Raw genomic sequence first — 13,230 nt, forward strand, 5'->3', positions numbered from 1 at the left:
GCAGAATTGAGCAATAAGTTTATGTCGGATCCTCAGTATAAGTGACTCCTTTCACTTTACCCTCACTCATGTGATGCATTGGTATTATAAAAAATGATAACGACAGCAGCTTTAATATTTTTTCTATTGATATAATGTGCTCATCATCACTTGTGATGCTTTATGAGCTTAGATGAATTAAAATGTATGTTTTTTTTCTTCTGATTAAAAAGGTTCATGGGGGATAATTTACTTCATAGCAGCCGAATTATGCGAGTGTAAAGATGCAAATGATTACGGAAGTGGTGTGGCACTTATGAGGAAACTCAGCAGAACTTAACAAGTGTCCAAACAAAGTGCGTGGTGTTGGAGCCTGGACAAAAACACTTTCCAATACAGATCAACACAGTAGCAAATACCAGTTTGGTGAAGTGAGTGTTAAACTCGCTGCTCCTGTTTGCGGCACCATGTCTGTCATTTTGACATTTCCAATTATCATGTTATGCTATGCTGTGAGTGATGTGCCGCTTTTAACTGTGTGCTTCTGACACAAGGACAATAAGACGTGTGGACGTTATGGCCACAAGTTCATGATGAGAAAAATAGATTGAGCAGGTTTTCTTTCATACTTTGCATTTTTTATTGAAAATATAAATTTAAATAAGGACGAGAACCATTTAGCTGCAAGCTGAATGAATATTTCAACTTAAAAGAAATATACACATTAAGTTTCACCCAAACAGAACAACAACAGCCACGAACTACAACAAGCATACGAACCAGCAAAAAAACTGTAACATCCATAACATTTGAAATATCTTTCCCAACATTGTACTATTCAACGTTTGGTCTGTGTAACAACTTGACAGATTTATGCTGCACATTAGAAGTAATGCCTTTGACCGGAGCTCCGTTCTTTGGTCAGTCAGAGATTAAGTTGGCCTTCTCGGTGTTCCCACACTGTGGTGAATCGGGAATGAGGAACCCTCCATGGAGAGCAGGTCGTGTTTGAAATACAGGGACTACACACTCAGAAGCAGGATCTGTCAAAACACAGGCGTAGGCTCAGCTTTCAGCTTGAAAATGCACGTGTTGTCCTGTCATCATTCATGTGATAATAACCTCACCTGTTCTCTTTTCGGAGATGCAGCCGCTATTTATTTTTTGTTTCCTCCTCTGATGCACTAGAATAGAATACAGGAGTAATCAGACGGGGAGGATGAGGAAATAAAACACAACGACAAATTCAGTGGCTTTTATTCAAATGAGTTGACCTGACACAGGGCACCCGTGTGTGAAAAAGTACATCTACAGTATGCTCGTGTTAGCATGCCATGCACTGTGAAATATTATCACCTTGTTGTTTGACATGATGTGTGACTTTAAAACCGTTTTTTTATTTATATGAGAACACTATGAATAAGAGGTTGATTCTCTTAAGCAGTCTGCGGCACCGAAGCCTTGAACAAGAGTGTGCCATACTGCGTGCCTGAGCTTGATGGAGTGGTTCTCTACCTACCGGTTAACAGTACGTGGAGCGCCAGAGTGAAAATGATGATGCCAGAGAGGCAGACGGCAGCAGGTAAAATGAAGCAAGTCATGTCCCAAGAGGCTCGGCTGAAGGCGGCAGGTCTGTAGGCCCCGGTTTGATCTGTGATAAGATAATTCAGGGTAAAGACGATTTGACTCATGGCACTCGGTTGATAGGATTTCTCCGTCTCTTGAGGATAACAAAACATTTATCTGTGTTTCTCAGCCCTTATGTTCATACAGAACAGTTTCATCCATCAAAGCACACATAATTATAGTGGAGTACACAATGCTAGTTACAGAGGATCCTTTTATTCCTCAAAATGTTGCCAAGAAACCACTCAGGGCAAACTTCAGAGACACATACGTTTGTGATTACCCTATTGGAGATTGCGTGACAGTGAACACTTACTGCTTCAACCCATGTTTATTAAAAAAAGAGGTAGTGGGAAACCATTTGCATTTTAAACTGAGGCAGCGCCTCCGGTTGTAAACTTTTAAAGCAAAAGGGGGGGAAAAGAAAAGAGTGGGAACAGACAACAGATGATGGGACCAGAAACAGAAGAGAAAGACAAAAGACAAACACATTTAACTTTATCTAAAACACACAAAAAAAGGCAAAGCTTGGCCTTTTGAGCAGTAAAGCAGTAAAACTGTACTTACTGCATTGCTCAAGACAGTGAATGACTGTGGCGGCAAACTTCACATCGAGCCTCTTCACCTGTCCAAATACAAAATGTGTATTCAAAGTCATTGTCTGTCTCAATGTGAGGGATCATGCAGATTACCTCAAAAACTACACAAACATACCTGGAAACATGAGTTGCATTGTTCCCCTGCCAGGTTCAGGCCAACAGCTTTATGTTTCTCCTGAGAAAGAGAAAGAAAAAGGGAGTTTAGCTGTGCAGGTGTGATGGAAGTTGTCACGGTTTCTGTTTTGCTTTCATTGGCTCTATGATGCTTGATTGATGAAGCATTACAAAACACACACTGATAAAAGGCTTACCCCGAAAATATGTTTTAACACATTTCATGTTGCTGATACATGTGTCAGATACCCTTTTGATGGGGGATGTAATTACTTTGCATTGCTGCGATTACAATCTGTGTTTTAACGCTACGAAAAATCGCAGAGAAAACCGTTTGCTTTCCAGCTATTAAAAAGTCAGGTACACAAGAAGCTGCCAGCGCAATCTTTTGCAAGCGTGTTGTGACAGCTCCTTCGTAACGCAGATGCTTCTTGTGCAGCACGCGATGGGTCACTAAAAGGTTTGACAAGTACGAAAAAGGAGATCATGCGTACGTGCTCTGTGACACCTACCACGTGCATGGTGTGCCTGTCGGTGATCTGGCACACTGTCGAGCCTTCAGACCTTGCACACAGCCCCACAGAAAACGTTGCAGTGATCCGGGACAACATCTTTATGTCTTCCTGACCCTTGTGTCTGGTCACAACCACCTCCCATGCTGCAAATGATTATTAATGTCAGTATAGAGCTGTCATCGCAGAGACCAATTCTTCAATAGCACATTACATAGTGGCATTATGTTTATAATATATTGGAAATGTTGCCTTGGAAGTACCTTGGAATCTGGCATCAGCAAAGGGGCACCTGGTCCAGGACTGATTGCCGGCAGTGAACTGAAGAACATAGTTACGGTTTGATTTAGTGCTCCTCTTCCAACAGTTACATAACGCTCATAAACATAACCTCCCTCTAAAAATGAATCATGTACACATTATACCAAGCCCACATGAAATAGTTCCAATGAACTGTTTAACCACTGATGTAAATCAGTATAAACTGCAGATAACAATAGCAGCAGTACTTCTGTTTTCTGGTTCGATTACCAGGTAACTCTCTTTGCTGAACTGAGCTACAAAGGATGAGGGTTTGAACAGAGCGTTTCCCTTTTTTTGTAATCTTAGTCGTCACCAAAGTACAGTGAAGCTTGTTCCTTTACTGTGGGGTGTACTTATATGGACATGGACATGTGAGTGGCCCACAGCATAGAGTCAGAGCGTTCTGTACTGTACCAACAACAAACATGCTTTACGTCAAAGGGAGGAAGTGATCATTACCTTCATGCACAGATCAGGGTGTGGATCCACTTTAGTGAATGTAATCTGAGAAGCAAAGATTGATGAAATAGTTATTGATGAAATACACAGAGCAGCACTTTTAGGTTCAGCTGGGTTCAGGTGTCAGATGGGAGTTACTCTGAGTCACTGCTGGCTATTTTTATATCAACAGGGAGTTCCCTTTTTTTCCCCTGATGACGACGTCTGATCAAATCACAATCTCAGTTTCGTTAAAGGATTCACAGGTGTGCAGTCTCTACCTTCGTTCTTGCAACTGCGCTGTTCGTAACCAGTTTTTGGAGAAGCTTTATATGGCTCTGATTCAACAATTAAATGAGCTTAAGCAAGAGGTTTAAATAAACTTGTTCTTATTTTGAATCCCTTTAAAATAAAACTGTTTAACATGCCTGGCCAAGTGCAATATTACACAGTTTACTTTAATGTGTAAACTCTTTTCTCTGACGTCATATGTGGGCGATTAGACAAATGTTAGACAAACAACTGCTGTCGTCATAACTTCTTCCCACCATATAAAGAACGAAGCCTGCTCAGTCACCGAAGAAGACGTCAGCAGAATGATGTCATACTTTGCTTGTCGTGTAAACACCAACGTCAAGTGCTTTGTGAACAGAAAACTCGCGAGGTAAACACAACTTCGGGCTTCAACGCGTCAGAGACTCGTACCTTTTCTCTGCTGACGTTCTGCGAGGCGTGAGGCAGATCCACACAGACGCCGTCCCCTCTTTTCTGACACAACGCAGCCACGGCAGTCACGGGACAGACGGGCTCCCACGATAGCGTCTCCTCAAGCGGGTCAAAGTTAATTCCGAGCCACAGCTCCTCGAGACCTGCGGGCAGGGGAGATCTCAATATCTTTCCGACTGATATTGTATCGGCTGTGAAACGCTCCACCCCCAGGCTCACATTACTACGAATTCCCCGTGACTGAAAGCAATCAAGTGACTCACGGTGTTTGAACGGACAGACCTGGACTCTCGAGGCATCCGGCACCGCTGACCATCCCTGTGAGGAATGTATTAGCAAAGGTTCAAGCCCTTTTCCTAAAAACAGATCATACATGCTTAAAATGAGGAGTGTTGGCAGAAACGTTACCTCGATGCAGAGGCAGGGCAAAGGTCGGGAGTAAGGGAGGGTGGCTCTCTTCACATGTTCCCCCTTCTTTATCTGGAAGGTAAACATGACATGCATTCATCTTTCTTTGGCATGTGTGAGCATGGTTTCGTGTTCTTTTGGGCTTCCTGAGTCAGATGATTGATTAGCCACATTCTTTTTCCACCGGCACAGTCTGAGACAAGCAAGTTAATTAACAGAAGTAGGTCAGGGAGTGATTCGATGTACATTGACACACACACACACTGGTAAGCAGGAGAAAGGTTTTAAGTGACAAAGGGCACTCCGACACCCAAACATCATTTGAAGAGATCACGAGAGTGCTTGTGTTTGAAAGGATGCTTCAGTTTCATGTGAAACAGCGGGACTAACCAGTGTGTAGGCCCCTGTGCCGCCGCAGATGAAATCCTTGTGGCAAAGGCGGAGGTGGTAGTCTTTATCTTCCAACATTTCTGACACACTGACACTCAGCTCCTTCCTCTGAGGGTTTACATCATATGATATCCTCCCAGCTGGACGAAACAGAGGTCAATGTTAGTGGGATGCTTTTGCCCTCGGTCATGGCTACATGCGGGGGGCCTAAATTAGGTTTCTAGTGTTGTTGGTGCCACCTTATGGGCTGCAACATCGATCTGAAAGGTCAATACCATGAAGGGAAACATCTGTGACACAACAAGCTTTATTTTTCTGTCTTTGCTTTTCTGAATTACTTTAGAGCAATTTGTCTAGAATTTATTCAAACAAAACAATCACTCAAACCTACAAGAGGTCAGAACCACATTTGGCTTTGTTTTAAAGGCGAGAAGGGCAAAAGGTTGGAGACCACTGGTTTATAAAACTGTGTGTTAGATATAATGGTATAGTATGTACTCACTGATGCATTCTGGGACATGCCTGCGCAAATCTTCACTGTTGCATTCTGCGGAGAAACGGAATGTTTAAACTACTAATAGTCATTGGTTTAAATAACAGAGCAACGTGACATAACCCCTGCACGAGCAACATTTACATAATATTCACCTACTACAGTTTCCTCTATTATTAATCATTAACCTTTAACACAACTGTATATCCATCCTCCTCATGTTCCAAGAAATTACAAAGAAATACTTGGTAGGTTACACAACATCCATTATTGACTTAATGGATTTGCTACGTTACACATTCAATCCTCAGCTACTTCTTCATTTTATTGTTTGTTAACCGCCGTGCTGCCATGAGCGCTAGTTTGGATAATTATGCACACACGCACGTGCTCTCACCTGGAGCGTCATGAGTGCCTGTCCAGGTTACCCCGCAGTAGCTCGGCACAGTTTTCACTGTGACTTGCACGCGTTGGCTTGGAGAAACGTCAGTGCAATCATTCTCAACTTCCACCTTCAGGAAAAAGGAAAGTAAAAGCGCACGAGCGGTTACACGTCTGGCACGGTTCTGAAATTTCGTCACGGAAAGTGATGTATGTGTTTGGACCCATATCAAACTACAAGAAAAGCAACTGTTGTATTCCGTGTTTTGAGGGTTTGTAGCTTATATATGATGTTATGTAAATACACTTAATCAGAGCGTTATGTGCTAATTAGTGGAGTTGCGAGTTACAGGTTATGAAGGTTTAAAACTCCAAGCGGGGCGCTCTAGCACTCGCCTGAACAAAGGAATGAGAAAACTGTAACTCTGAAGGACACGCTTGGGCAACTATACACTGATATCAAATCTTGGAGTAAACTGCCAGCTGAGAACAGTACGTACCACAGCTTGAGATAGCAAAACGTAGACGTCACACTTTGGAGCCTGTTAGGCTAGGCTTTCACAACATACACACACACTGATGACGCATCGAAGGAGGCTCCCGGACGAGAGCCAGTGTGAGCGGATAAGCTCAGTGCTCCAACCAGGCCGTCGCTCTGCTAAAATCGACCCCGCCTGCACCTTGACTTTGACCAATAGGCTCCTCTAAGGAGAACCTACAAAACTTACCGCGCTGCCGTGTTCACGCGCCTTTTCACGTTGCTCTCAATCGGAGAGGAACTGTTAGGACCGTGCACGTTTAACTGCTCGGCTAATGTCTCTGTGATAAATAAAACTATTGCTTGAATCTAAGTAAACGCCTCGAACTCAATTCGTTAAGTTGTCTACACGACAATGATATTAAAAAATAAACCACATATCAAAATGTTTTGCCACAAAGCCACGACTGATGTGTCATCTGACAATGTTTTGTCAATATATGGAAATATCATTTTTCACGTGTGCTTAAGAATTTTAGATCCGAAACCTTCCAGAGATCACAGAACAATATTTTCATGACGCTGCTGTTTTGGGCGATGTAATGACCTGCACGCATTTGCTTGCTGACAACACTGGCGAGACATGAAAACAAACTCTAACAGAAAAGTTGCTCTTGCATCACACTGATTATAACGAAATGTCCAAAATAGGTCAACTGTTGACAGTACCTGCAGCCCAGCGAGTCGGTGTCGCGACTCTCTTTTGAAGCTGAAAATCTGGCAGCTGGCCATCATCCCCGCGGTGACGGTGCAGATGGACAAACCATGGATGGACTCTGGGGAGAAAAATATCTCAAAGTCAGAAGACAGAAGAGGCCTTGAGCACAGAGTTGTCAAACAGTAACCGGTAACCAGGCAGTTAGCCATTCAAAAACTCTTCACGCTTTTCAGCATGAGTTGGCATTACTTCAAGTGTCATACAGGAAGAACATTTGTCCCGTTTTACTGGCTTTGTGGACTAAAGACTCAATCAGGATCAAAGGGGTTTCCCCACTCCAGCCTGGCAAATCGATAAAGATTATCATAGTGTGCTGCAGAGGGGGAAAAAGTGTGCACGTGTCTGCCAGCATGTGCATTTTGACCCACACCTTATCGGATCAAGTCTGTGTGCAAAATCAGGAACAAGAAAAACGTCAATTAACATATCAATGATGCAAATGCAGAAGTTTGATCATGGAAAGTAGTTTTATAACTGAGACTTCCTTCACTGTTAATCTGCACCATCCCCAATCCTTTTAACAACGACAACCACCTCTAACCATGACCGGTCCCACTTTAGCTCGACTACACTCAAAGAGTTGCATTTGAAACCTCCTCGTTGAGACAAAGTTGAATAATTTGAGTCACAACTTTTGACGCGAGGGTCAGTAGAAAATAAAGCGTGTACAGCCACTGAGAGCTAAAGCATCGCACACCTAGCCTACTGTGTAGGTTAGGAGAGCAGTCAGAAGCAATTAGTTACATCACTGTCAGTATTAAGTAGTAAGGTAGGTAAGTTTCAGATGATCATACACCAATGAAACCATAGTTATGAATATTATATTTTATTTGGGCAAATAAATCCCCTGAAATCCTACAAACTGGATCTTTAATTCAAACTTTTTAGTCACATTTCTCCTCTTTTTGTGCAGGCTAATATCCAATTGAAAAACGTATTACAAACAGACAGATCACAGAATATGATGTTGATATTTTAAGGTAGTACTGAGTAGCTAGGTGCCTGCAGAAAGGTTAACTATCGTGGACAACTCAGCTGCAACTGAATGGCATTGCTGTTAAAACAATGCAGTAAATGTCCTTGTGGATTTAAGTCGTCGCATCAACATACCAGTAAGTTTGAATGCGGCCTTGATTCTGAGGTGCAGCGAGCACTTCTGCCTCCCCTCACAACGCATGACGGTGGAGATGTTGATGTCGCGGAACACAGAGGAATGGTCCAGACCTTCAGCGGGGTTCTGACACGGAGGAGGGAACCAATCTACATGGGACAGGGCCAGAGAAAACAGAATACATGTCACACATCATCTAACAGGGAATACTGACATACTATACACCGATGCAATCATGTTGTCTTTTCACACAACTGTCACTTTTGTCCCGCCAAAAACATTGCACACATTTTCATTATGTTTCAGTGAGGTGTTTCTGCTGTCACCCGTCCAATAAAGTGTGAGAAAATGTGTTTTTTCTTAGTAACAAAACACACCGACATTGCCTCCATCATTGCTTTGTTAATGCGCAGCATCGAGATTCCTCTTTAGCACTTCTTCAAATAAACACTCCCTGGAGTAATTCCGCTCAGTTTTAACACCTCACCGAGTACAATTCAAAGGTTTAATTTGACACACATGCCTGTCATGGGTGCATTACGGTGTATTATTCTGTTTCATTGCGTGTCAACAAGTTGTGGGATTCAAAGTTTGATGGCAGGTAGGGCACTCTGCTTTCAGATCTTCCAAAATGATTTGTTATCGGAGGCTTTAGTGTCACATGCCTGTGCCTTGATGTGGTTGTATAGACTTTTTCAGCCCTGCCTTGAATGCATTTCTGAACACTGCATGCAGTTTCTTTTGGCAACATCACGGTAAAGAAAACTCGATATTAATCACTGTTCTATTGTGCAGAATCAAGTTCTGTGTGCATGCATGAGTGAAGATGTGATGTAGCAGCCGTGCATGTCGACACTCACTCTCGGGCTTGGTCTTGCACTGAAGGCCCTGCAAGGAGAGAGAGAGAGAGAGAAAAGAAAAAGGTGAAACACCCAGTATCTCTTTTCTGTGAATCCTTCTGAATAGGAGCTCCATTAATAAAGTAATTCTTAACAAAGAGAACAAAGGAAGCACCGCTCCAGAACAGGGATTTTACGGATTTTACATCCTCGTAGACCCTTCAGGTAAAACCCAACGCCTTTGTGTCAATGCTGCAGTTTGTTATGCTCCAACAAGCAGACAAATACAAAGGGTAACGCTAGCTATTAATCAATTACTCCACTTGTCTTTCTCTGCTTTCATTTGGCAGTTGCAACCAGACTCTGTGCTGACTTTATATGAAGCTAAATTGCAGACAACGTTCACACCGTGATACACGCAATCACCAATCAATTCACTTTGTACAACACATCCTTGTTTGTTCATCAGCCAAGAAATATGTGGAAACTATTCCTGCACCCAGTGATGACTGACGGTGTTCAAGTGTGCTTGCACTTGAATGACGTGTCAGTCGTCACTGAAAGCTTCTGGATCATGCTAAATATGGCAAAAATCCTCAATTGTTCTTTGTTTAAACCGTCTCCAGGAGGTATTGTTGTGTTACCAAGCAGTATCCAGTATCCCTCAACAGTATATATTCACATGACCTCATAGGTCATGATGTTTTTAAAATCCAACACAATTCATATTGGAGTCACATCTGGAAGAAAGTGTTGGGATATTTGGGGCGTTGTTAGCTGATAAAAGAAGACCTTAGGCAAACAAGCTAGGGTAGAGAGGTTAGTGTTATCTACACACTCTCCACCCAACTACATTTACAGCTGTTTTAGTTTCCTCCTTCGGCTTGAGTCAATGATAAATTGAGTAATACAGAATGGGATTCAAAAAATCCTGCAGCCTTAAAGGAGTAGACACCAGCTCCCTTAACATGCGTGTGTTTAGTATAACATGCATGCTCACTGTTACCTGATAATATTCTAATAAACAATTTTGTCCGTGAGTCAATAGGTGACTCACACAGGAAGTTTTAATGCTGGGAAATAACTTTACAGCAGCACTTTCATCCTAATTCAACTGATGACACATGCTCAGGGTTTACCTCAATAGACCTGTCACCTGAAAATGTGTAGAAGGGTTATTAATAGTAGTAGTAGTAGTAGATAGGTAACACAAGACTGGTGGTACTAGCAGCACCACCAGCAGAATCGTAGGAGGTAATAATAGAACACAACTATATTTAGAAGCTCAGAGACAACCGGCATGTGTCTGTTTGTCGTTAATGTCCCAAAGGATGCAGTTTTTACCTGAGAACAACTGGTGCCACATTTCTCTATCCTCTCCAATCCCGTGCTGTCTGCTGCAGCTCCATTCAGACCCAAACAACAGTGAGACATCAGCAAGGCGACCCACAGGACCATTTTCACCAGCCAGCGCTGAGACACAGACTTCTTCTCTCCTCCTGCTCTGCTTCTCTGGGTCCCCGGGTTATCTGTGATCTTGTTTTTTTCTCCTTTTCTGGCGCTGGGGGCTGACTGGCAGGGGTCAGGTGAGGCGTGGGCTATATGTGACAGGTAGGTAGATGGTGAGGAGGCTGTCCTGTTTGTTTTGTCCTGAGCGTGACGTTACCAGAGCCAAGCACACAGTGAGACGCAAGCTGCTGTAAACAGTGGATTTAAATGTTCCTGAGTGGAGGCGTGGCCTCTGGCTGGACACAAACTCTCCTTTGCCTCTTTAACAACATTTCCAATAATGTTTATTGTCGTATAAGCACTGCATGTCCTGTAACTTCTTCATTTCGTGTTTATAATTGGAAATTGTGACACATTTTTAAAATGTTCAATTTGACTGGTATAGCAATTAATTTAAGTGGAAATACTGAATCCCTGCCACTGCCACACACACACACACACACACACACACACACACACACACACACACACACACACACACACACACACACAGACAAACTGTACTACCAGAAAATCTACATCCGCATTTACTGGAAGTGTGCAAAATGTCACAACTTACAACTGTTTACTATTGCTTCAGGTCACACTGTGAAATTCTGTGATAGAAACATACCTGTTGCATCTTTTCCCTGAACAGAAAGCCTTTATATTGACTGTGAACACCAAAATCCTGCCGTTGAATCCGGTTCAAGTCAAAGAGGGTGACGACTGAGACTCGGAGAATGCAACTTGATACAGTCATTATGTTGTGACTTCAACCTTTGCAACCTTTTTGAAAACATAATTGCTTGTTTCGAAATTCTGAAGAAATTGGGAAAGGGACTACTTAAAGGTTCTTGAGCAGGTCATGTTTCTGTTCACAAATACTTTGACCCAAGGCATCAGTTAGCCATAACAGTGGCTCTTGACATTTAACTCCCCCACAAAGAAAACTTCCTCTTCCTTCCTTCATGCTACCACTGCATGCCATAACATGGGAAACAACATACTGCACGGTTGAACGCAGCTGGAAGGACATTCTTAGTCTTTTAAAAAAAGAACAATCACTTTATTTTTTACACTTACATAATATAAACTATATTAGCCCCACTAGCATGTATGCTGGGTTTCTGACCACCTGGCGAAGTCCAATGTTTACTCTTCTTTTAGTTTTCAACCAACTTCTGAGGGGAAACATCTGTCTCTTTAGCGGGTTAATGCTCCACTATGTCAAACAGACTTTTATTAACACAGTTATTAGCTGTGACTGTCTGCTGGTCGGTGCCAAGCAGGTAGTGTAGTGTGGGTTTTCAGAACTTTTCTTTGCTGCATCTGGGTTGGGCCAAAAACAACACTGTGAGAGCCGTGAGAGTAAACCCAGACACTTTTACACAATAGTCATTTGACCCGTTACGACAAAAGAAAAAGATAATTATAGGTGCTATAAAGCAATCAGTGTCTTTAATAAAGTACAGAAACATTTGGGTGGTATTTTTATACTGTGCATCACCTCTTTCTTTTCCCCTCTTGTAATTACAACTATTGCATTTCCCTGTAATACTGAGTTGACGGGCAGATTAAAGCATGTCAAGTACTAACAGTTCTCACAGAACGTCCTTTTCTTATTACCATTCTTATTACCAACACAGCATGTTCTGTTAAAGAATGTCTCCAAGCAACAAGTGCACCTCCTACCATTCTATTGCTGGGAATGACACAGGGAAGAAATCACCCATGTGGCATTTCCAAGCACAAACTCATTATTCTCAGGTTATCTGATGGTCTTGATGGCACCCAATGGCTGGTTAACACAATTTGGGTTAACAGAGGTAGAAAGAGAGCAAAAGTCTTTTTATGCATGCGTCAACAGCGACCCTGCAGCGCCGCTGCATGCGCAATAGCTTCACTTTGTGTTTCACTGGCACAGACACTGCACTTCTTTGAAACGCAGTGTTGTGCAATAACATCTAAGCAAGACCATAGAAACGTTTAGGCAGTGGGACAAGTGAGCTGATAACCCCCAACGCTCGACACAGATTTTTTATATTTCCACGACGTAAATGCGAAATACTTTCATTTCAAAGGCGTCCGTAAAACAGGTGGCATATTCCAGTCATTACCCAGCTATGTTGTAATTGTTTTTCCCATGACCATATAGAAGACAGAGGAGACACACCCATCACATGCCTTGCTTAAATCAAATCACACATAGACAACGTCAGGCAGGTGTAAATAACAGGCTATTGACTTGCATCTGGCCCTTAGCCTTGTGACACCTTTGAGCTTCCTCAATGAAAGTGTTGGGGAAGTCAAAGAACATTGGTGTGACCAAGACCTGGAGCGAACATCAAGGACAGAACTGTTGACATAAGACCATTTATTGTAGTATTCATTGTTACTATTTCACAGAAGAGCACTATAAAATAGTTTGAAGCAGTTCCTGGATAAATAAGAAGAAAGGTTTGGTACCTTGCGCAGTCATCATTAGGTAATCAGTAGGTCAGACCTGTTCTACTTTTGTGTAATGGCTCCATCTACTGGGACTCAGTGTGTATTACAACACCTTC

At 42.5% G+C, this 13,230-nt stretch overlaps 1 protein-coding gene across 1 annotated transcript; it reads right to left on the reverse strand.

Annotated features, from left to right (window-relative positions):
• Positions 1-649: 649 nt before the first annotated feature.
• On the reverse strand, positions 650-11,306 carry il17rel (interleukin 17 receptor E-like; the record flags this gene model as incomplete). Its single annotated transcript, XM_079183691.1, has 19 exons — positions 650-1,022; positions 1,107-1,163; positions 1,499-1,630; positions 2,173-2,230; positions 2,320-2,379; positions 2,831-2,976; positions 3,094-3,151; positions 3,593-3,637; positions 4,277-4,440; positions 4,561-4,615; positions 4,706-4,777; positions 5,096-5,235; positions 5,598-5,642; positions 5,986-6,100; positions 7,177-7,283; positions 8,336-8,485; positions 9,197-9,224; positions 10,520-10,747; positions 11,298-11,306. 19 exons carry the CDS (start codon positions 11,304-11,306, stop codon positions 901-903), a joined length of 1,791 nt encoding a protein of 596 aa, XP_079039817.1. The 3' UTR covers positions 650-900.
• Between the last annotated feature and the right edge of the window lie 1,924 nt (positions 11,307-13,230).

The sequence above is a fragment of the Pholis gunnellus genome (assembly GCF_910591455.1).
Source record: "Pholis gunnellus genome assembly, chromosome: 22".
In the NCBI taxonomy this organism is placed as follows: domain Eukaryota; kingdom Metazoa; phylum Chordata; class Actinopteri; order Perciformes; family Pholidae; genus Pholis; species Pholis gunnellus.